At 35.9% G+C, this 24,170-nt stretch overlaps 1 protein-coding gene across 2 annotated transcripts in view; it reads right to left on the minus strand.

Annotated features, from left to right (window-relative positions):
• Window positions 1-24,170, minus strand: part of CHM (CHM Rab escort protein) — a 201,709-nt gene that overhangs the window by 92,534 nt on the left and 85,005 nt on the right. For both annotated transcript variants that reach the window (XM_027086060.1, XM_027086061.1), the window contains exons 6-8: window positions 15,362-15,478; window positions 14,722-14,842; window positions 12,724-12,949 (exon numbers count right to left, since the gene is read on the minus strand). In XM_027086060.1, coding sequence (XP_026941861.1) covers window positions 12,724-12,949; window positions 14,722-14,842; window positions 15,362-15,478 — 464 coding nt within the window. The remainder of the gene's footprint in view (window positions 1-12,723; window positions 12,950-14,721; window positions 14,843-15,361; window positions 15,479-24,170) is intronic.

A 24,170-nucleotide genomic window follows, 5' to 3' on the forward strand; every position in this document is an offset into this window, starting at 1 on the left:
ATTCATTCTAAATACCAAAACTGTGAAGTCATTCAATTTTTGTTGTAATACCCTACATCAGTGTTGGACAATTTTCAACATACTTTCCCTAACATCATCACATTTAAGGCTCACAATAGCCCAGGTCAGGAGGTAGGATTAGATTTAACTACCCATAATACAGGTAAAACAATTGAGGCTCTGAGAATTTAAATGACATGTTCAAGTTCATGCAAGTAACAACAGACAGAGCTAGAATTAGAACCCAATTCTAAGACTGATACTTTTATAATACACGGAAAACTTTCTTTCTTGGAAGTACGACAGGTATTTTATAAAAAGATTCAGTTTTTGAGCACTCCTTACCAAAGTAGAATATAAACTGATGAATAATTGGAAATGAACAGCTTTGTTACAACTATAGATGATCACATTAATTAGATCAATCTGGAACAAAACCAAATTAAACAAGGGAAGAGCAGAGAACGCCTGGAAACCCAGCTATCTAACATAGCTGGCAAATAAAGCCTTAGATCTTTGTAATCTGGCTGCCCTAAGGTTTTTCTTTGCTCTTTGAATTGACTTGAAAATAAACACACTTCACATATTATTTCTATTACAGTTGCACAATAATATATTGGCTCCAAAGAGATGGGTTAATAATTGTTTTGAATGATACTTAAGTTAGTCTATGCAATCATACAGTGTTACCTTTCAATTTAATCAAACTAAAATTTCAGCTCTAAACATGGACTTAATTCAAATATCATTGGACTTAATTCGAATATCACTCTTGCCCTATATATAGTCAGCCACCTTTCACTCTAATACAAGTTATTAGAATTATTTTAAGACCTGGAATAGCACACATAGACCTGGCGTAGTTACCTGAGGAGAAAATGATTGGGTGAGTTTAATCTAGTATCTGAATTAGCACTGAAGGGGAAGTAAAGTAGAACCTGAAACTGTATAATTTGTGTAGCCAATACAATTCTAATATATTCATAAGAGTCACAATAAATGCTCCAGCACCACACACTTAAGTGTAATATAAGTTTTTTTAAAAATTAATTAATTTATTTATTTTTGGCTGCGTTGGGTCTTCGTTTCTGTGCGAGGGCTTTCTCTAGTTGTGGCAAGCGGGGGCCACTCCTCATCCCGGCGCGCGGGCCTCTCACTATCGCGGCCTCTCTTGTTGCAGAGCACAGGTTCCAGACGCGCAGGCTCAGTAGTTGTGGCTCACGGGCCTAGTTGCTCCGCGGCATGTGGGATCTTCCCAGACCAGGGCTCGAACCCGTGTACCCTGCATTGGCAGGCAGATTCTCAACCACTGCACCACCAGGGAAGCCCGTAATATAAGTTTTAATAAGAGGCTACTCCCAAATTAAAAGACTTGTCCTGTCAAAACCTGAGGAATAATGCAGGAAAGGACACAAAAGCATTCCATTGTTTTATTAACGACAACGTTCACTGATCTGTGAATAACCTGGCAAAAAATGAAGATTATTGAGTTACTTTACCTGTCTATCCATCCATCACCAGAGAACAGGTTTCAAAATGATGGATTATCTCACCACCTTGCAGTTTATCCCACACAATACTCTCTCCTCAAGGGAAAAACAAACAAGTGATCATACAAACATCATCATGCTTACCCCCTATACTTTATGTATCATCTCCATGCCAATATCAACTATTAACTAGAAGGAAAACTGTCTGGAAAATCATATACAAAAGACTCAAAAAATGAGGTATGTCACTGTTTATTTTACCCTCTAGGATTTTACAGTTTATAAAAAGCCTATTCAAAAAATAGTCCTCAAACTATTGGGAGACAAGCTTTTGGTTAACCTATTCTACAATGCTATTCTAATTTAATAAGGACGGTTCTCAATTGAAATAGTACATCCCAGTGGTTCCTAACCTTTTTGAGCTGTGATACATCCCTTGAGACACTGACAGAAACTAAGAACCTCCTAAAAAATGCAGCTATGCACATTACACCCACAAAATTTGGCATGAGATTTCAGGGTATTTACCCCCAAACTCCTGAAACCCAGGTGATTTATTCCAGGCATTGGAAGCCAGGTTAAGGACCCCTGAATTTGAAGAATGCCTATTATTATACCGGCCTTCCACTGCTATCTATTTTAAGCTGAGATATGTGTTTTTAAAGATGATGGCTATAAGTTGGCTTATGCTATAATTGAAGATGCCCAAATTAAAAAAAATTAAGAGGATTGTAATTACATGTATTCTTTAAATGTGTGGATTGAAAGAAAGGAAAAGAAAATATACCAAAATATTTAGTGTGGTTATTGTTAACAGGTGATGGGATTTAACTATAATAATCAATAGTAATACTTCTGTTCCTGTTTTCCAAAATTTCTGTACATGAAATTATATTTCTTTAAAAAATATTTATTTATTTTGGCTGCACTGGGTCTTAGTTGTGGCATGTGGGATCTTTAGTTGCAGCACACGGGATCTTTAGTTGTGGCATGCAGGCGGGATCTAGTTCCCCAGCCAGGGATTGAACCCGGACCCCCTGCGTTGGGAGCACAGAGTCTTAGCCACTGGACCACCAGGGAAGCCCCTGTATTTCTTATATAATAAAGACATAATTTTATTAAGCATGATGACACCAACAATAGGAAAATGATTAAATAAATTATGGCACATAGGTCCATATACCAGAGAACTGTTCAGCCCTTAACATTTTAAGTATGCATATACATACATGTTCTTACATAGATATCTGTATAAGCATGGGAAATATGGGAAGATATGCAACTAACTTAACAATGGTTAACTCTGGGGGTGGAATTCTAGGGTGGGAAATAGGGCTTGCATTTCCTTATAAAAGTGAGTGTCTGTGTGCTTTATTATTTTTTTTCAGTATTTTCATTTTTTTCTACCTACTAAGATTATATGTTACCCCCAAATTTGCTTTTTAATGGCTATTTAACATCTCCTGACAGGTATACTTTGCTAAATGACCTACATGAATTATTCCATTGATTCAAGTGCCAAGAGATTTTAAACTGTTCTGTTCCTTAAAGAATTTTTACATAGTTCCAGATTATAGAACCAAAAGTTGAGTAAGAAGAATGTAAGAAAGACCTGAAAGAACATTTTATTCTCCCTGCCTGTCAACATTTAACTAGAGTAGACTACACCAAATTAAATATATACTGAGTTGGACTAAACCAGTATTTCTCAAACAGGGACTATTTTGCCCCGGGGGACATTTGGCAATGTCTGGAGATATTTTTGTCTGTCACAAGTAGGTAGGTGAAGGTAGTGGCATCTAGTGGATAGAGGCCAGAGATGCTGCTAAATAAACATCCTAAAATGCATAGGACAGCTCTTTCAACATCACAACAAAGAATTATACTGCCAAAAATGTCAACAATACTTCAATTGAGAAGCTAGCCTAAATCAAGAGCCTCTAGAACAATTATGTATCTCACAGAAATGGACCATGTTCAATGACAAGGTGGGGTCAGACCACTGATGGTTCTTAGCATAGAGTGGAGCCCAATCTTCTTGCTCTTTTCTAGAAATGGATGGGTTAACAGAGCAGTCTGAGATTCCTATAACTTCCTAAGTGTCATCTGTGTGCTTTGATTAAATTAATTTCATGTCATATCTGTTTAGGCTCCTTCAAATCATTTCTGAGTACTGATGGCATTCATTCCTGCATTGCACACTCTGGAACCTGATGAAATATGTTTTCTTATTCTTTAATTGGTCTATGAGTATGCATTTTATTTTCTTTCCTCAACTACAGTAAACACTATTGACACTGCCATCAAAGTCTGACTATATCATATTCTTTTTCATATATATCCACTACACCTAGGAGAGTATAAAGTAGAGAACAGACGCTTAAAAAATAGCTGTTGAATTAAAATGGGAAGAAATGAAAATAATCAAACTTATAACAAATGACAGAGATGCTTCTTCACAAGTTTTCTGTCACTTTAACTAAATCTTTTCCTTCTTGTTGATTAGAATTGGGCCCGGAGAGCAATTCCCCTGGCTGCTTCCTCTTCAGCCGTGTTCCCTAAACAAGCAGCATCAACAACATCTGGAAACTTATTAGAATGCAAATTTCCAGGCCCCACTTCAGATCTACAAGTCAGAAACTCTGGGAATGGGACACAGTAATCTGTTAAATTCTGACGTAAGTGAAAGCTTGAGAAATATTGCTCTATGGGCCCTTTAACACCTAATTTTTGCAGCAATTCATAAATACCAACTATTCACTCACTTATCCATCAAATACTTAATGAATGACTAATAAATACCAGGTATTGCACTCAGGCAATTTTCTATAATTTCCTAACATCAAAGTTTAAAAAAAGTTATTATCATGTTTTGTAGGTACAAGTCTATCCCGTTGATTACACTAGGGTCGGAAAAACTACCACCTATTTTTGTAAATAAAGTTTTTTTGGAACACAGCCACGTCCATTCTTTTACATACTGTCTAAGACTGCAAATAGTTTCAACCAAAACCACATGGCTTGCAAAGCCTAAACTATTTACTATCTGACCCTTACAGAAAAAGTTTGTTGACCCACTGGATTAGAACACAAATCTAGCTCAGTCCCTAACTTGGTCTCATACTTGCCCTGGTAGCATTCTACAACAGCAGCAACAGCAGCAGTAATCATCATAATCATAGTAACAGTAAGAGTAGTAACACCTAACACTTATGTAGTACTTACTAAGGCAAGTACTGTTTAAGCACTTTCTAGATATTAATTCACTTTAAGCCTCACAACCTATGAAGTAGATACTACTATTATTATCCCCATGGAAAAACTGAAGAGACTGGAACACAGAGAGTTTAAATAACTTGCACAATGATACACAGCTAGCACATGGTGAAACCGGAATTTGACCCCATTGGTCTGGCTCTAAAATGTACACTCTGGTTCACTGCACTGAACTTACTTCTCCCCCACACCACTAGAGCACAGATATCTGCTTGCATCTACCCGAAGAGGCGCTTGTAAATTACAGTTCCAATAGCAATATTTTCAAGTTTTCCCATCTCTCCCTGGTCTTTAGAGCCCAGAAGCACCTTTGCTATTCACTCTTTATAACCTCTTCTTTTTATAAGCTCTTAAGGATGATTATCTGAGTAAAAAAATAATGCTTTCTTTTATAGAAAATTCTCACAATGGTTCTCAACCCTTATTAGGTCACGGATGCCTGTGAAAATCTGATGAAACTACCAATATTTTTATAAAGATATACATATAACCTGTTATATATAAGTTCCAAGGACCTATGGACCCTAGATTAAGAACCTTTGGTATATTTCAATGCAGTTCTATTCAGCTGCACTGCTGCAAAACAATAGTGTGTAGCGATCCACTGTGAAAATATTTCTTAACCATATGATTTATATACTTGATGTCCAACTAATTAATCCGTTTCTTTTAAATTCACTCTGGCAATTTTTTAACATTTAATTTCAAATATTTAAGGCTTGATTCAATAATCAAGCTTTACATAAATACACACACACATACATTTGGATTGGTCAAATCTACCAACAATTAGACATAGGGCCAGATTCTGCACCTAGGTGTATCGTGGAGTTCTACTTATGACACTGGGGGAGGAAACCAATGGGATTTGGAGCATAAAACAGATCAATGCTAACTAGTCCCCAAAACGTATAAAACATAACTGCTACTGGGCTCATCTGCATTACTGTTTATCAAATGCATACATACAAGTTATAGGGGTGGGGGGGAGATCGATTTGCTCATGGTCTGTTTCTCCTTTTACCTTTATCAATTAGGTAAATTTAGGAATTTGACATAATTTCTTTATTCATCTAAACTGGTATTTCCTATTGGGCACAGAATCAGAACATGTTTCTAGAACACGGTAAGAATGGCCTTTATTCTCTCCTGTCTTTTTTGCGGGGGTGGTAGGTGGTGGTGGGGGAATGACTATGCATCGACTGTGAGAAAAGAAATCATAGCAAATTACAAGTTGTTAAACCACAAATATTTAAAAATCCCCCCAAATAACAATATTTTAATTAACTATCTCCTCTTAATTTTTTCCAGAAAACATTGTTTAAAGAAACATTGTAGAAGAAGTGAGTTGTGTAGAATGCATACCAGGAAATCTGGTTTCTAGTCTCAGCCTCTCTTTACCTTAACTTTCCTCATTTGTAAAATTAGACAACCAGTCAAAACAATATAACAGCATTCTTCCAACTCTAAGTTTTTCTGTCATATCACTAGCAAAATAGTAGGGAGATTTTTACAAGAAGAGAGATTAAGGAGAATGCTGTTGAGGGGGAAAAATGTACAATTAAAGAATCTAGATCCATAATCTAGCCCACACTTGTTGGGGTGAAGGGGTAAGAACATTGGGGGCAGACAGTAAAAAACCATCTCAATTTTGCTTTTTCTGACTTCACATGCAGTTGAAGCCATAAATAAACTCATAAAATTTTCCATCAGTATAATCTTTCATCAATTTTAAGGCTTCTCTTGGTTTTCAAATATGTTGATCCAGGTTAACAAACATCTCTTAGATTTCTGAAAATTCTCTAAATAAAAAAGCTTGGGGGCGTCCCTGGTGGTGCAGTGGTTGAGAGTCTGCCTGCCGATGCAGGGGACACGGGTTCGTGCCCCGGTCCGGGAAGATCCCACATGCTGCGGAGCCGCTGGGCCCGTGAGCCATGGCCCATGAGCCTACGTGTCCGGAGATTGTGCTCTGCAAGGGAGAGGCCCCAACAGTGAGAGGCCCGCGTACCGCAAAAAAAAAAAAAAAAAGAAAAAAAAAAAGCTTGGTTATTACAGAAGAAAATAAGCAGGCAACTTTGGTCTGAGAGATGTTTTATACTATGAGTTCTCCAAATAGAACAATACAACATTCAGTAAAGTGTATGTTTTGATCTTGGACTTTGGACTAAAGAAGTTATTTTTTTAAAGCAGAGGAAAAAAGACAAAATATAAAATACCTTACACTTTATATTAAAAAACCAATTCCATGGTTATGACAAAATCATAGTAGCATCTATGTGGCCCATTTGGGGCATCATTCTTTCTTCCATTACTGATTGAATGTATCAAATGGGAGATTCCCTTTCCTGTTGTTCCATGCTATTCCTATAATCTTGAGCCAGTTACTTATATGTTTTGGACTTTTGGTGTTCTTTCATTCTCTTTTTTAAAAAGCTCTAATTTAATCAATGTGTGTTCCACAATTTCCTGAGGTAGATCATGCATCTATTCAATTTTCCATATACAATACTCAGGAAAATGATATTTGAATGCGAATACTTGGTACAAAATATTCGGTGGTGATTTTACACACACACACACAATTTATATTACATGTTAAAAGTAAAACATATTCATTCTGTATGTTTTAACAATCCCATTACATTAAAGGAAAAAAAGGAAATAAAATGTAGGCTAAAATCTGAAGAATGGAAGGCAGAATTACCTAGTAAACTATTAGTTAAATTCTCTCTCTTTATAAAAAACAAGTAACAATCTCCAGGCAGTCTAAGTCTATTTATAAAAAAAATGTAGAGTTTGTTTGCTCCCACAGGTACTGCTCCATTTCATAGGTTATGAAAACACGACACAGTATATGAAACCCATTCTGAACTAGAAAGTAGTTCTAAAGGCTACCATGTTACCAACCACACAGATAACAGAAACAAATTACTTGGTTAGCGCTTAAAAAGGACTTCTGTTTGGAAGATATAGTGTGAGAGTTTAAAAACCTATATACTGCATACATATCCTGCCCAGTGTGCCAGAAAAAATATTAACCAACGAATATACAGTAGGGGAAATTCTATGGCTTGCTAGACTAGAAAAATATATAGATTTCAATGACTTTCTTCCAGTATGGTCCAATTTATGTATCTTGACATATCAATGGGTAATAGGTAGTACAATAAATAAGCTTCATTTTCTTTGCTGAAAAAAAACCCTACCTATTTAAATTGATAAAAACCTCAAAGGGTGGTCATTCATGAAAGTTATCTCCAGTAGTTAAAATGTTATAGTTTATGCAGAGTTCATTTAGAATGCAAGGATATGACTTACAAAAGTCTTTGAATCCTTCACATAAATATACATGCATGCCATTTATAACAGTAGCCTTGATGAGAACACACTGTAACTGGCTGTGAGAAATGCTTAAGAGGGTTATATTAAAACAGAATATAAAACGGTGGTTAGAAATCACAGAACAGGTGATACCTAATTCTGATAACCTGGTGATAAAAAGTGTAGACTATGATGTACAGATGGTGGTAGTGTTAGTACTTTAGGATATAAACAGAACAATATTTATATGAAATTGTAAAGCATTATGCAGGGAATCAAATATAAAATTAAAAGTTAATATCCCTAGGCCAAGTAAATGCATTTTATTATAACTTATAAACACACAGATTCATATATATAATATGTAGGAAGAACTCAGAGTTGCCAAAGAACCACCCAGAAGTTTAATATACTACTTCAAATATAACAGTCTTTTGTTGTTGTCTTTAATATCTATCTATCTACACAAATACATATACATTTAATTATATCATTCCCTGAAATTTCAATTCACTTCAAATTGGAGAGAGCGAGATATAATTTTTATAACAAACATTAAATATGAACCACACACAAAATTCTGAGATAGGCTTGCAGAGGATAAAAAGATACAGAAGGCTGATAAAACCTCAGCCTTAAGAAGGTTACAATCATCTTTGGCGAAAAATATTTCCTTTGTCTAGAATTCAACACATAAGGGTGTCATTCAAATTTTTTATCAGTACAGGACAAATGAAACTTTTAAATGTTGTTTCCCTTAAAAATAACAAATAAACAAACATTAAATATATATTTACAAATATATGAATTAGGAAAGGAAATAAATGGATTTTGTGAAAAAATAAGAATGAGGTTAAATAATCCATTTTCATAAAGTGCTGGTAAGGAAGCCAGTGATCTTCTGCTCACTCCCCAGTGACCTGTTGATTTTGTCCCTATTCCTTACCCTAAAGTTCTGTAGGAGTAAGTGGCAAGTGGGAACATGAGAGAAAGTAGTGTAGCTCCCTCTGAATCGGGCAAAGCCACAGGAAGAGGAAAAGAATGATTAAGAAACCCATACAACTCCCCTATTAGTTTCAATTGATAGGAGGACCTCTGGTCCTGGGGGACATGACACTGCCCATTCATCCCTACTTTGACAATAGGTGGAGGAGAAAGAACTTGTCTGGAATTACACAGACCTATCTTTCAGAATTAAGTTACTTTCAAATTTATAACATTCTTACCACCATTCATAAAATCACATATTGGACTAGATACTGTGAAGGGACCTCCTATTACTAACAAAAGACTATTTCTTACATTAAACATAACTTTTATTGCACTGCTGAGAGTGAAGGAAATAAGAGAAATGTCCATAGGAAATCCACAACCCCAAACACACATATGCACAGTACAAACCCTGAGCTGAACTCAAAGCTTTGAGCAACAAACACTGCAATTAAAAAACAAACAAACAAACAAGTCGTGTTGCCCGTATCAGTGTGGGAGCTGTATCTGGGGTTTCTTTATTAAGCAAAGACCCCCTGAAGGGAGTTAGAATGGTCCCAAGTCTTAGTGCCTTCCGGCTGAAGGAAAACACGAATAATTCTTGAAGGAAAGCATTCTTAATTTGGGCCCCCAGATTTCCACAGATTAAAATCAATCAAATACAAACTCTCAGTCAAAAATAAGCATGGCACAAGAAAATAAATCATTAACGTAAATCAACAGAAACAACACATGGCAGAATATAAAATATCTGTATATGAAAGAAGTGACCAAGCAAAAGAGTCTATCAAACAATGACAGGAAGATTTTGGGGGAAAAAGCAGAACTTCTAAAAATGAACGATAAAAGTATTGGAGTAAAAGAAAAGGGTTAAACTGCAGATTAGTTACAGGTGAAGAGAATAAACTGGAAAACAGACCTTTATTAGGTACCCAGAATGTAGCAGGAAGGACAAGGAAATAGAAAATATGAAAGAGAGATTAAAAAACATGGAAGAGAGAATGCTAAGTTCTAAAACATACCTATTTGTGGTTCCAAAAAGGTGAAAATAAGAGACAATGGATGAAAACAACATTTGCAAGATACTGACTGATAATTTTCTAAAATAATAAATGACAATTCAAAGATAGAGGAACTTGCAATGTAGTTGTTTGAATCATATGGAATTGTAGGTCAAAATGTTTTAATATTGTTAATTTCATATGGTTTGACCTATATCAAGCTAGATAAATACAAAGGAACCAATACCTAAATTCACTGTAGTGAAAATGCAGAACACTGTAGACAAAATATCTTAAAAACAGCCTGAGAAAAAAGAGATATCACTTATAAAGAAATGACAATTAGGCTGACATCAAACATCTCAACAACAAAAATGGAACCCAAATGACAGTGGAATAAAATTTTAACGTACTGAGAGAAAAGAACTGCCAACATAGAAATGTTTACCTAACAAATATTCACTCAAGAAAAAAGGCAAAAAAAAAAAGTTATTTTCATATGCACACAAACTAGAAAGCATTAACTGCCCAGAGCATAAACTAGAGGAACTTTTAAAATTATATACTTCTGAAGGAAGGAACAGACTCCTGTTAACTGCACTTACACTACTTGGTAAAAGATAGAAATTGTCAGATGGAATTAAAAATATGTAATAATATGCTATTTAGAGCTCTAAATATAGTTGAAAAATAAAGGGATGGAGAAAGATATAACAGGCAAATATTAAAAAGTTGGAGTAGCTCTTTGATATTAGATAAACTAGACTTTAAGAAAAAAATGTATTATTAGGGATGGAGAAAGTCAGTAGACTATACAAAACATTAAATTCATCAGGAAGATTAAACAATTATAAATTTATATAATCTTAATAAATTGCCTCAAAATAAATATAAGGTAAAAATTGATAGAATTATAGGGAGAAACTGACAAATCAAAAATCATAATGGGAGATTTCAAAACACATCACTCTTATCATTGACAGATCAAAGAAAAAACACTTCAATAAAAATAAAGTTTGAAAATGACAACTCGAAGTTTGACTTATCAGACTTCAAGAGCAATAATTAGAGAGCCCTGTAACCAACAACTAGATAAACACATTCTTCTTGAGCACATGTGGAAAAATTATAAAAATTGATGACATACTAAGTCATAAAGTTCAAAGAATTAGTACCATAAAAACATATTTTCTATACACAGTAGAATTAAATGAGATGGTAAGAGCAGAAGAATCAACCAGATTAGCTATTTAAAAATACATAACTCATGGGTCAATGAAGAAATCAGAATGGAAATTAAGATAATTAGGATTAAAATGAAAATAATATATAATAACTGTGTAAGATTCAAAACAATAGTTAGAACTTTACCATATTAATGCTTATATTAGAAAATTAAAAAGGTGACTATTTAACTCATTAGGTTTCAGCCTAAGAATTTGCAAGGGCAGGGGAGGGGAGGGATGAGTTGAACAAAGCCCAAAGAAAGCAAAATAAAGGATAATAAAGACCAGAAATTAATGAACTAGGATACAGAGAATCAAAGAACCCAAAAGTTGATTCTTTCAAAACATAATAAAGAGATTGAGAAACTTGTCCAAGGTTACATGGCTAATAAATAGAGGAGCCAGGATTTAAATCTATGCAGTCTGTTTCCATAGTCCAGGTTCTTAACTACCATGCTCTACTACCCCCAAAAGTTCTAAGTATAAAAGAAAAGATTGCTATATTTGACTACATTAATCTTAATGACCTCCACGCATCATAAATACCATAAGGCAAGATACATGCAACACATTTAACTGAGAAAAGATCAGTATTCAGAATATATAAAAACACCTACAAATCAATAAGAAAAAGACAACAACCCAAGAGACAAATGGATAAAAGACATGAACAAGCATTTCCCAAAAGAGAAAACATGAATAGCCAATAATCATATGAGAAGACGCTCAACCTCATTAGTAATCCAGGAAATGTAAAATAAAAATACAATGTGATGATACTTTAGGTGAATTAGACTGACAAAAATTAAAAAGTCTGATAACACCAAATGTTGGCAAAGATGTAGAGCTATGAGAATTCTTATATACTATACTGCTGGGGGAGGTAAACTGGTACAACTCTCTGGAGAAACAACTGGACACTATCTTGTATGAACCTTCATATATCCCATGACTCAGTAATTCCACTCCTAGATATGTATACTAGAGAAAATCTTGAACTTGTATACTCTGAAACATACACAGGATGTTAATAACAACAAAAAACTGGAAAAACCCTGTGTCCATCAACAGAAAAATGGAATAATAACTTGTGGTGTATTCAAAATGGAATACTATGTAGCAATGAAAATAAGTTTAACTATAACCACACACAACAAGGATGATGCTTTGAAACATAATACTGAGTGGAAAATGGAATTTACAGTATGACTCTATTTTATAAAGTTCAAAAACAGGCCAGACTGATTATAGCATTTAGGTAAGTAGGTAGGCAGGCAAATAGATTATAAAAGAGTAGAACAACAAAGTATATGTTTGCATATACTAAATCTTGACTAAATCTCATTTTTGTCTTTCTATTTTTCATCTGTTATTCAAGTATCAGTTTAAAAGAGATAAGAAAACCAATGCCTGTCTTACCTGCAGAAACACTGAGGGAGTTCTCCTTGGCCATATAAAGGAAACAAAAATGGAGTGTTGCCATACCGCCCAAGACAGTGAAGAAAGTTTTTGGTAGCTCTGAGACCATCTATAGTACTGCTGGCTGTCTCTGATGTCATTGCAATTGAATGTAGGACAAAATATTGGAGGTTGGGGGTCAATTTCTGAGTTTTTAAATATTCAGAAAATGTAATTTCCTCATAGGCTATGAAAAGAAAGATGAAAATTTATCAATTAAAATCAAACCCAAATTTCCACTTAAAACCATTGCACAAAAATGAGATCAGATCTGTTTAAAACACTTGGCAAAGGACACAGGTGGTAATATTATTACATTTTAAACAGAGACTATTGATTGTGGGGGGACAAAAAAAAACTAGAAACAATCTCACTATCCTAATTGGACTGACGATACAATATTTAGCTTTAAATGATGATTCTTTGTTTAGTATTTTATGGATTTAAAAAATTAGAAAAGTATTAAATAATATTAAAAGTATTAAATAATTAAATCATCACAACAGGTTTCCACAGTTGGCAATAATCTAACTTTATTATTAAAACTGCAGAATAATGCCAATAATTATACTTTGAAATATTAAATATGACAAATGGCAATTTTTTGGTGAAAACGATAGAGTAATACTTGTTTTTTTTGAATTGCTATTTCTTCCTAAAACTGCAAACAATGAACTATGACTAAAAGGTAATGAAAATAATTTCTGTATGGCTAGTGGAATCAGTCTTACTGCCTTATAATCACACCTCAAAACATAAGGATCCCCTAAATACTATTCCTTTAAGCCAAGAACAGAAAAAATGTAATTGGACTGTTATTGGTAGACAAAAACTTCATAGAAATAATATAAACAAAAATTATAAAAATTTCCTAAGAGAATATAAGTTTATACTACTGTGGAGAATAATCTGGCAGTATCTAATGGACTTGAAGCTTTAAGAACAAGCGCTAGACTTTTAATATTCCATCTAATATAAAAAAAACTGCTGTATTTCTCATTGTAACTTTATAAGTGAATTGTCAGTATATTCCTATTTTGGATAACTCTTCCAGCTCAATGCACTTTAAGTGTAAAGCTCTGATATTAAAGTGGTGTATTCAACTTTCAACGAACTCTGAAGTAACTGGTCCCAGATCACACAGTGAGATGGGTCAAAGCCAAGACTAGAAACCATCCATATCTTCGCCTAATCCAGGGGTTTCCCACCCCCATACTATCTAGCTTGTTTTTAATCAATCAAAATAAATAATTCAACATTTCAAGCAAAAGTGATCCTGGAAAAATGAAAAAACATACTGATTTTTTAATGACTGATAAAAAAATTAATGGATGGGGTGTGGGAGAGTAACATATATGCACTGCTATATGTAAAATAGATAAACAACAAGGACCTACTGTATAGCACAGGGAAATATATTCAATATCTTGCAATAAACTATAACAGAAAAGAATATGAAAAAGAATATATATATATATAATATAACTGAATCACTTTGCTGTACTCTTGAAACTAACATAACATTGTAAATTAACTATACTTCAATTTTAAAAAATGATTAAAAAATTAATGGATAATGAAAAGGGAGTATCATCTATGAAGAACCAGTTGACTGCAGTGTTTAATTAACAAGAATAAAAATGAACACCCAGCACAGAATTGCTGTCATGATGAAAATGTTCTACAGCTGCACTGTAGCCATAGTAGCCACTAGCCACGTGTGGCCACTGAGCACTTGAAGTGTGGCTAGTGAGACTGAGGAACAAATTTTAAATTTTATTTTATTTTAATTAATTTAAATTTAAATAGCTACATTTTGCTAGAGGCTAACCTATTGGACAGTGCAAAGTAAAAATATTTTAAAAGCATAGCGAGTGGCTCATTAAATCAGAGCAAGCATATTAAAATAATAAGAACTCTCAAATAATGTAAGAAAACAAATTTAATGAAAAACAATACCTTTATATTCATCAGGATGTTCCTCATACTCCATACAAAATGTGAGAAACTTCATTAGCATTCGCTTTTCTACCATAGTAAGTTGTTTGCTATTAAAGACATCTGCTCTGGAGCAAGGAACCTGAAAAACATGATTTTAAAAGTTAAGAAACTGCTTCCTAGTGATACAAGTATTCCAAATGACGTTTTCTTTCCCTTTAAGTATAACAAGATTATTATTTCCTTTCTAATCAGGCTGTTTCATGTTACTTTCCATCAGTTCTTATGGCATCGCTGTTGACTTCAGAGCTAATTAACTTGTGAGCTCTCTTACTTAATCCTGCCAAGTTGCTCTTTAGGCCATTAGAAGGCCACCAGCATGTCACCCCTAACTGGGAACAAATGACAGCTCAAATCTAGCAACGGTGTCTGAAATTAACACTTTCTCAACACCAACATCAAGCTGCAGAATAAATCATGAGAAAATTAACATTAGACATTTTAATTGGCAATCTCTTACTATTTACAGTTGTTAATCACCATGCAGGATTGGATTTTGCTGCTTTACCAGGAAAATAACAATCGTATTTGCTTATCCTTCCCAAATAAAACACAGTAACTCAAAATCATACCCAGTTACAATACTTGCTCAGCACAGTACCTGTTCCACTCTTCCTTCTCGAAATGCAAGAATCCTGGTAATATTTTTGAACTCTGCATATCGACTAACATTAGATTTGATTAGAAGATCAATTAGCAATCCTCGAGAATACAACAGCTGTACAAAGAAAATATTTTAGAGAATGAAATAAAAGGTGAAATAGTGGAAAAACTGATAAACACTAAATAAAGACATATAATTTTGTTATATTTTAAATTATTTGTAAAAAGCATTATACCTATTAATATTATAATACATAACACACTTTATTATAGGTTCACCACTGATTATCTGAAATTCAAAGTTCAAAAAATTCTGGAATCCAAAGTTTTTTCATAACTGACCCAAACTGATACAAGGCTCTTCCATCCGCTTGTCCCAGTTAATGTGAATATTCATACATCTCACTGCAGAAATATTAATATGTTTAATTATAGAGTGACTCTTCAGACCCTGTTAAGAATGTTACATCATATATAAAATATCAGCTAGCATATATACTGTATTACTTTCTAAAATATATTTTTTTAAATTCAAATAACAACACACCAGGCCCCAAGGGTTTTGGATAAAAGACTATAGCTTTACATAAGGCCAGGTGGTTATTAAGAAGAAACCAGCCTGCTGGACCTCCTCATAAACTAAAAAAGAAAAAGACTGGCTATGCATGTCCACCCAAAGAGTGAAATTATACGGTCTCTGTAATCCTAGCTATCTAGATTTATATGATACGTCTTTCTCAAGAAGTGAGGATGATGGTTGTTGCTAGCATGCATGTGAGACTGATTTAATCTTTCAATATATCTCATAATCAACTTCAGAGAGACAAAAACAATTTCAACAGTATTATCTAGCATGTTTTGAATTTAACCAAATGGATAAATGCAACAGATTTCACTAATTCCTATACTGAGATACCTTTAAGTACCTATAACTCGATAAATATTAAAAAATGTAAATATTACATCTTAAATAAGGGGGAAAAGAAAAAAACAGCTTAACTACAAAAAAAAGGAAATTTAAATAATCAATCAAAACCATTACTTTTGGGGCGGGACCTTCAAGATGGCAGTAAGATGCGGAGATCACCTTCCTCCCCAAAAATACATCAGAAATACATCTACATGTGGAACAGCTCCTACAGAACACCTCTGAACGCTGGCAGAAGACCTCAGATCTCCAAAAAGGCAAGAAAATCCCCACGTACCTGGGTAGGGCAAAAGAAAAAACAGACAAAAGAAGAGGGATGGGACCTGCACCTCTGGGAGGGAGCTGTGAAGGAGGAAAAGCTTCCACACACTAGGAAGCCCCTTCACTGGTGGAGATGGGGAGTGGGCGGGGGGGGAAGCTTCAGAGCCACAGAGGAGAGTGCAGCAACAGGGGTGCAGAGGGCAAAGCGGAGAGATTCCCGCACAGAGGATCCGTGCCGACCAGCACTCACCAGCCCAAGAGGCTTGTCTGCTCACCAGCCAGGGCAGGCGGGGGCTGGGACCTGAGGCTCGGGCTCAGGGAGAGGACTGGGGTTGGCTGCATGAACACAGCCTGAAGGGAGCTAGTGCGCCACAGCTAGCCGGGAGGGAGTCCAGGAAAAACTCTGGACCTGCCTAAGAGGCAAGAGACCATTGTTTTGGGGAGCGCGAGGAGAGGGGATTCCTTCCCTGTCTGCCCACAGAAAGCAGAGCACCGCTTAAACTAGCTCCAGAGATGGGCATGAGCTCCGGCTACCAGCTCAGACACAAGAGATGAGCACGAAATGCTAACACTGCTGCTGCAGCCACCAAGAATCCTGTGTGCAAGCACAGGTCACTACCCACACGCTGCCGCACTGCCCTGTGAGCCTGTGCAGCCCACCACTGCCAGGGTCCTGTGATCCAGGGACAAACCCCACAGCAGAACACAAGGCACGCCTCAGGCTGTTGCAAACTCACTCTGGCCTCTGCTGCAGCAGGCTCATCTGGCATTCCAATTATAACTACCTTACCCCTCCCTCCCTCCGGCCTGAGTGAGCCAGAGGCCCCTAATCAGCCGATGCTTTAACCCCATCCTGTTTGGGTGGGAACAGAAGCCTGAGGGCAACCTACACGGAAGACGTGAGGCCAAAACCAAAGCTGAACCACAGGAGCTGTACAAAGAAAGAAGAGAAAGAGAATTTTCTCCTTGCAGACTCAGGAGCAGCAGATTAAACTCCCATAATCAACTTGAGGTACCCTGCATCTGTGGAATACCTGAATAGACAAGGAATCAACCCAAATCTCAGGCGGTGGACTTTGGGAGAACTGCAGACTTGGGATTTGCTGTCTGCAATTGACTTGTTTCTGATTTTTATGTTTATCTTAGTATAGGTTTTAGTGCTTGTTATCATTCATAGATTTATTAGTTTGGTTGATCTCTTCTTTTTTCTTATTACTTTAAATATTTCTTAAATTTTAACAATTCTTTTATTTTAATAATTTTATTTTATTAATTTTTTTTCTTTCTTTTTTTCTCCCTTTTCTACTGAGCTGTGTGGCTGACAGGGTCTTGGTGCTCGGGCCTGGTGTCAGGTCTGAGCCTCTGAGGTGGGAGAGCCGAGTTCAGGACACTGGGCTACCAGAGACCTCTAGGCTCCATGTAATATTAATCGGTGAGAGCTCTCCCACAGATCTCCATCTCAATGCTAAGACCCAGCTCCACCAAACGGCCAGCAAGCTCCAGTGCTGGACACTGCATGCCGAAACAACTAGGAAGAAATGAACACAACACCACGCATTAGCAGAGAGGCTGCCTAAAATCATACTAAGTTCAAAGACACCCCAAAACACACCACTGCATGCAGCCCTGCCCAGCAGAAAGACTACATCCAGCCCCACCCATCAGAACACAGGCACCAGTCTCCTCCACCAGGAAGCCTACACAAGCCACTGAAACAACCTTACCCACTGGGGGCAGACACCAAAAAAAACAGGAACTACAAACCTGCAGCCTATAAAAAGGAGACCCCAAACACAGTAAGTTAAGCAAAATGGAAAGACAGAGAAATATGCAGCAAATGAAGGAGCAAGGTAAAAACCCATCAGACCTAACAAATGAAGAGGAAATAGGCAGTCTACCTGAAAAAGAATTCAGAGTAATGATAGTAAAGATGATCTAAAAATCTTGGAAATAGAATGGAAAAAATACAAGAAACGTTTAACAAGGTACTAGAAGAACTAAAGAGCAAACGAACAATGATGAACAACACAATAAATGAAATTAAAAATTCTCTAGAAGGAATCAATAGCAGAACAACTGACAAACAGGTAAGTGACTTGGAAGATAAACTAGTGGAAACAACTACCACAGAGCAGAATAAAGAAAAAAGAATGAAAAGAATTGAGGACAGTCTCAGAGACCTCTGGGACAACATTAAATGCACCAATGTTCGATTACAGGGGTCTCAGAAGAAGAAGAGAAAAAGAAAGGGACTGAAAAATATTTGAAGAGATTATAGTTGAAAACTTACCTAATATGGGAAAAGAAATAGTCAATCAAGTCCAGGAAGCACAGAGAGTCCCATACAGGATAAATGCAAGCAGAAACATGCCAAGACACATATTAATCAAACTATCAAAATTTAAATACAAAGACAACATATTAAAAGCAACAAGGCAAAAGCAACAAATAACATACAAGGGAATCCCCATAAGGTTAACAGCTGATCTGTCATCAGAAACTCTGCAAGCCAGAAGGGCGTGGCAGGACATATTTAAAGTGATGAAAGGGAGAAACCTACAACCAAGATTACTCTACCCAGCAAGGATCTCATTCAGATTCGACGGAGAAATTAAAAACTTCACAGACAAGCAAAAGCCAGGAGAATTCAGCACTACCAAACCAGCTTTACAACAAATGCTAAAAGAACTGCTCTAGGCAGGAAACACAAGAGAAGGCAAACACCTACAAAAACAAACCCAAAACAATTAAGAAAATGGGAATAGGAACATACATATCGATAATTACCTTAAATGTAAATGGATTAAATGCTCCAACCAAAAGACAGTCTGGCTGAATGGATACAAAAACAAGACCCATATATATGCTGGCTACAAGAGACCCACTGCAGACCTAGGGACACATACAGGCTGAAAGTGAGAGGATGGAAAAAGATATTCCACACAAATGGAAATCAAAAGAAAGCTGGAGTAGCAATTCTCATATCACACAAAATAGACTTTAAAATAAAGACTATTACAGGAGCCAAAGAAGGACACTATAGAATGATCAAGGGACCAGTCCATGAAGATATAACAGTTGTAAATATTTATGCACCCAATATAGGAGCACCTCAATAAATAAGGCAAATGCTAATGGGCATAAAAGGGGAAATCAACAGTAACCCAAATAATACAGGACTTTGACATCCCACTTTCTACCAATGGACAGATCAACTAAAATGAAAAATAAGGAAACACAAGCTTTAAATGATACATTAGACAAGATGGACTTAAATTATATTTATAGAACATTGCATGAAAAAGCAACAAAATAGGGCTTCCCGGGTGGTGCAGTGGTTGAGAGTCCGCCTGCCGATGCAGGGGACACGGGTTCGTGCCCCGGTCTGGGAAGATCCCACATGCCGCAGAGCGGCTAGGCCCGTGAGCCATGGCTGCTGAGCCTGCACGTCCAGAGCCTGTGCTCCACAGCGGGAGAGGCCACAACAGTGACAAGGCTGCGCACCGCAATACAAAACAAAACAAAACAAAACAAAACAAAAAACAGAATACACCTTCTTCTCAAATGCTCATGGAACATTCTGGAGGATAGATCATATCTTGGGTCACATATGAAGCCTTGGTAAATTTAAGATAATTGAAATCGTATCAAGTATCTTTTGTGATGACAACGCTATGAGACTAGATATCAATTACAGAAAAACACTTAAAAAAATACAAACACATGGAGGCTGAACAATACGCTACTAAATAACCCAGAAATCACTGAAGAAATAAAAAAATACCTAGAATCAAATGAAAATGAAAACACGAGGACCCAAATATGGGAGGCAGCAAAGGCAGTTCTAAGAGGGCAGTTTATAGCAATACAACCCTACTTCAAGAAACAAGAAACATCTCAAATAAACAACCTAACCTTATACCTAAAGCAATTAGAGAAATAGGAACAAAAAATCCCCAAAGGTAGCAGAAGGAAAGAAATCATAAAGATCAGATTAGAAATAAATGAAAAAGAAATGAAGGAAACAATAACAAAGATCAATAAACCTAAAAGCTGGTACTTTCAGAAGATAAACAAAATTGATAAACCAATAGCCAGAATCATCAAGAGAAAACAAAGAAGACTCAAATCAACAGAATTAGAAATGAAAAAGGAGAAGTAACAACTGACCCCGCTGAAATACAAAGAATCACTAGGGATTACTACAAGCAACTATATGCCAATAAAATGGACAACCTGGAAGAAGTGGACAAATTCTTAGAAAATCACAACCTTCCGAGACTGAACCAGGAAGAAATACAAAATATAAACAAACCAATCACAGACACTGAAATTAAAACTGTGATTAAAAATCTTCCAACAAACCAAAGCCCAGGACGAGTTGGCTTCACAGGCGAATTCTATCAAAGATTTACAGAAGAGCTAACATCTATCCTTCTCAAACTCTTCCAAAATATAGCAGAGAGAGGAACACTCCCAAACTCATTCTACGGGGCGATCATCACCCAGACACCAAAACCATCATCACCCAGACACCAAAACCAGACAAATATTTCACAAAAAAAGAAAACTACAGACCAAAATCACTGATGAACATAGATGCAAAAATCCTCAACAAAATACTAGCACACAGGATCCAACAGCACATTAAAAGGATCATACACCATGATCAAGTGGGGTTTATCCCAGGAATGCAAGTATTTTTCAATATACGCAAATCAAGCAATGTGATACACCATATTAACAAACTGATAGAGAAAAACCATGATCATCTCAACAGATGCAGAGAAAGCTTTTGACAAAATTCAACACCGATTTATGATAAAAACTCTCCAAAAAGTAGGCATAGAGGGAACTTACCCCAACATATTAAAGGCCATATATGACAAACCCACAGCCAACGTTGTTCTCAATGGTGAAAAACTGAAACCATTTCCAATAAGATCAGGAACAAGACAAGGTTGCCCACTCTCACCACTATTATTCAACATAGTTTTGGAAGTTTTAGCCACAGCCATCAGAGAAGAAAAAGAAATTAAAGGAATCCAAATTGGAAAAGAAGAAGTAAGCTAAGCTGTCACTGTTTGCAGAAGACATGATACTACACATAGAGAATCCTAAAGATGCTACCAGAAAACTACTAGAGCTAATCAATGTATTTGGTAAAGTAGCAGGATACAAAATTAATGCACAGAAATCTCTTGCATTCTGATACACTAATTATAAAAAATGTGAAAGAGAAATTAAGAAAACACTCTCATTTACCATTGCAACAAAAGAATAAAATACCTAGAGATAAACCTCCGCAAGGAGACAAAAGACCTTTATGCAGAAAACTATAAGACACTGATGAAAGAAATTAAAAATGATACAAACAGATGGAGAGATATACCATGTTCTTGCTTTGGAAGAATCAACATTGTGAAAATGACTATATTACCCAAAGCAATCTACAGATTCAGTGCAATCCCCGTCAAACTACCAATGGCATTTTTCACAGAACGAGAACAGAAAATTTCACAATTTGTATGGAAACACAAAAGACCCCGAATAGCCAAAGCAATCTTGAGAAAGAAAAATGGAGCTGGAGGAATCAGGCTCCTGGACTTCAGACTATACTACAAAGCTACACTCATCAAGACAGTATGGCACTTGCAAAAACAGAAATATACATCAATGGAACAGGATAGAAAGCCCAGAGATAAACTCACACACCTATGGTCAACTTACCTTTGATAAAGGAGGCAAGAATATATAATGGAGAAAAGATAGCCTCTGCAATAAGTGGTGCTGGGAAAACTGGACAGCTCCATGTAAGAGAATGAAATTAGAACACTTCCTAACACCATACACAAAAATAAACTCAAAATGGATTACAGACCTAAATGTTAAGGCCGGACACTATAAAACTCTTACAGGAAAACTTAGGCAGAACACTCTTTGACATTAATCACAGCAAGATCCTTTTTGACCCACCTCCTAGAGAAATAGAAATAAAACAAAAATAAACAAATGGGACCTAATGAAACTTAAAAGCTTTTGCACAGCAAAGGAAACCATAAACAAGACCAAAAGACAACCCTCAGAATGGGAGAAAATATTTGCAAACGAAGCAACTGACAAAGGATTAATCCCCAAAGTATATAAGTAGCTCATGCAGATCAATATCAAAAAAAAACCAAACAGCCCAATCCAAAAATGGGCAGAAGATCTAAACAGACAATTCTCCACAGAAGATATACAGATTGCTAACAAACACATGAAGTGATGCTCAACATCACTGACCATTAGAGAAATGTAAATCAAAACTACAATGAGGTATCATCTCACACTGGTCCGAATGGCCATCATCAAAAAATCTACAAATAAGCTGAGAGAGTTCAGCACCACCAAACCAGCTTTACAACAAATGCTAAAGGATCTTCTCTAGGCAAGAAACACAAGAGAAGGAAAAGACCTATAATAACGAACCCAAAACAATTTAGAAAATGGGAATAGGAACATACATATCTATAATTACCTTAAATGTAAATGGACTAAATGCTCCCACCAAAAGACACAGATTAGCTGAATGGATACAAAAACAAGACCCTTATATATGCTGTCTACAAGAGACCCACTTCAGACCTAGAGACACATACAGACTGAAAGTAAGGGGATGGAAAAAGATATTCCATGCAAATGGAAGCCAAAAGAAAGCTGGAGTAGCAATTCTCATATCAGACAAAATAGACTTTAAAATAAGGACTATTAAAAGAGACAAAGAAGGACACTACATAATGATCAAGGGATCGATCCAAGAAGAAGATATAACAATTGTAAATATTTATGCACCCAACATAGGAGCACCTCAATACATAAGGCAAATACTAACAGCCATAAAAGGGGAAATCGACAGTAACACATTCATAGTAGGGGACTTTAACGCCCCACTTTCACCCATAGACAGATCATCCAAAATGAAAATAAATAAGGAAACACAAGCTTTAAATGATACATTAAACAAGATGGACTTAATTGATATTTATAGGACACTCCGTCCAAAAACAACAGAATACACATTTTTCTCAAGTGCTCATGGAACATTCTCCAGGATAGATCATATCTTAGGTCACAAATCAAGCCTTGGTAAATTTAAGAAAATTGAAATTGTATCAAGTATCTTTTCTGACCACAACGCCATGAGACTAGATATCAATTACAGGAAAAGATCTGTAAAAAATACAAACACATGGAGGCTAAACAATACACTACTTAATAATGAAGAGATCACTGAAGAAATCAAAGAGGAAATCAAAAAATACCTAGAAACAAATGACAATGGAGACACAACGACCCAAAACCTATGGGATGCAGCAAAAGCAGTTCTAAGGGGGAAGTTTATAGCAATACAAGCCCACCTTAAGAAGCAGGAAACATCTCGAATAAACAACCTAACCTTGCACCTCAAGCAATTAGAGAAAGAAGAACAAGAAAACCCCAAAGCTAGCAGAAGGAAAGAAATCATAAAAATCAGATCAGAAATAAATGAAAAAGAAATGAAGGAAACAATAGCAAAGATCAATAAAACTAAAAGCTGGTTCTTTGAGAAGATAAACAAAATAGATAAACCACTAGC

This window comes from Aethalodelphis obliquidens, unplaced genomic scaffold (assembly GCF_003676395.1).
Source record: "Aethalodelphis obliquidens isolate GAN/ISIS:26980383/991018 unplaced genomic scaffold, ASM367639v1 scaffold54, whole genome shotgun sequence".
In the NCBI taxonomy this organism is placed as follows: Eukaryota; Metazoa; Chordata; class Mammalia; order Artiodactyla; family Delphinidae; genus Aethalodelphis; species Aethalodelphis obliquidens.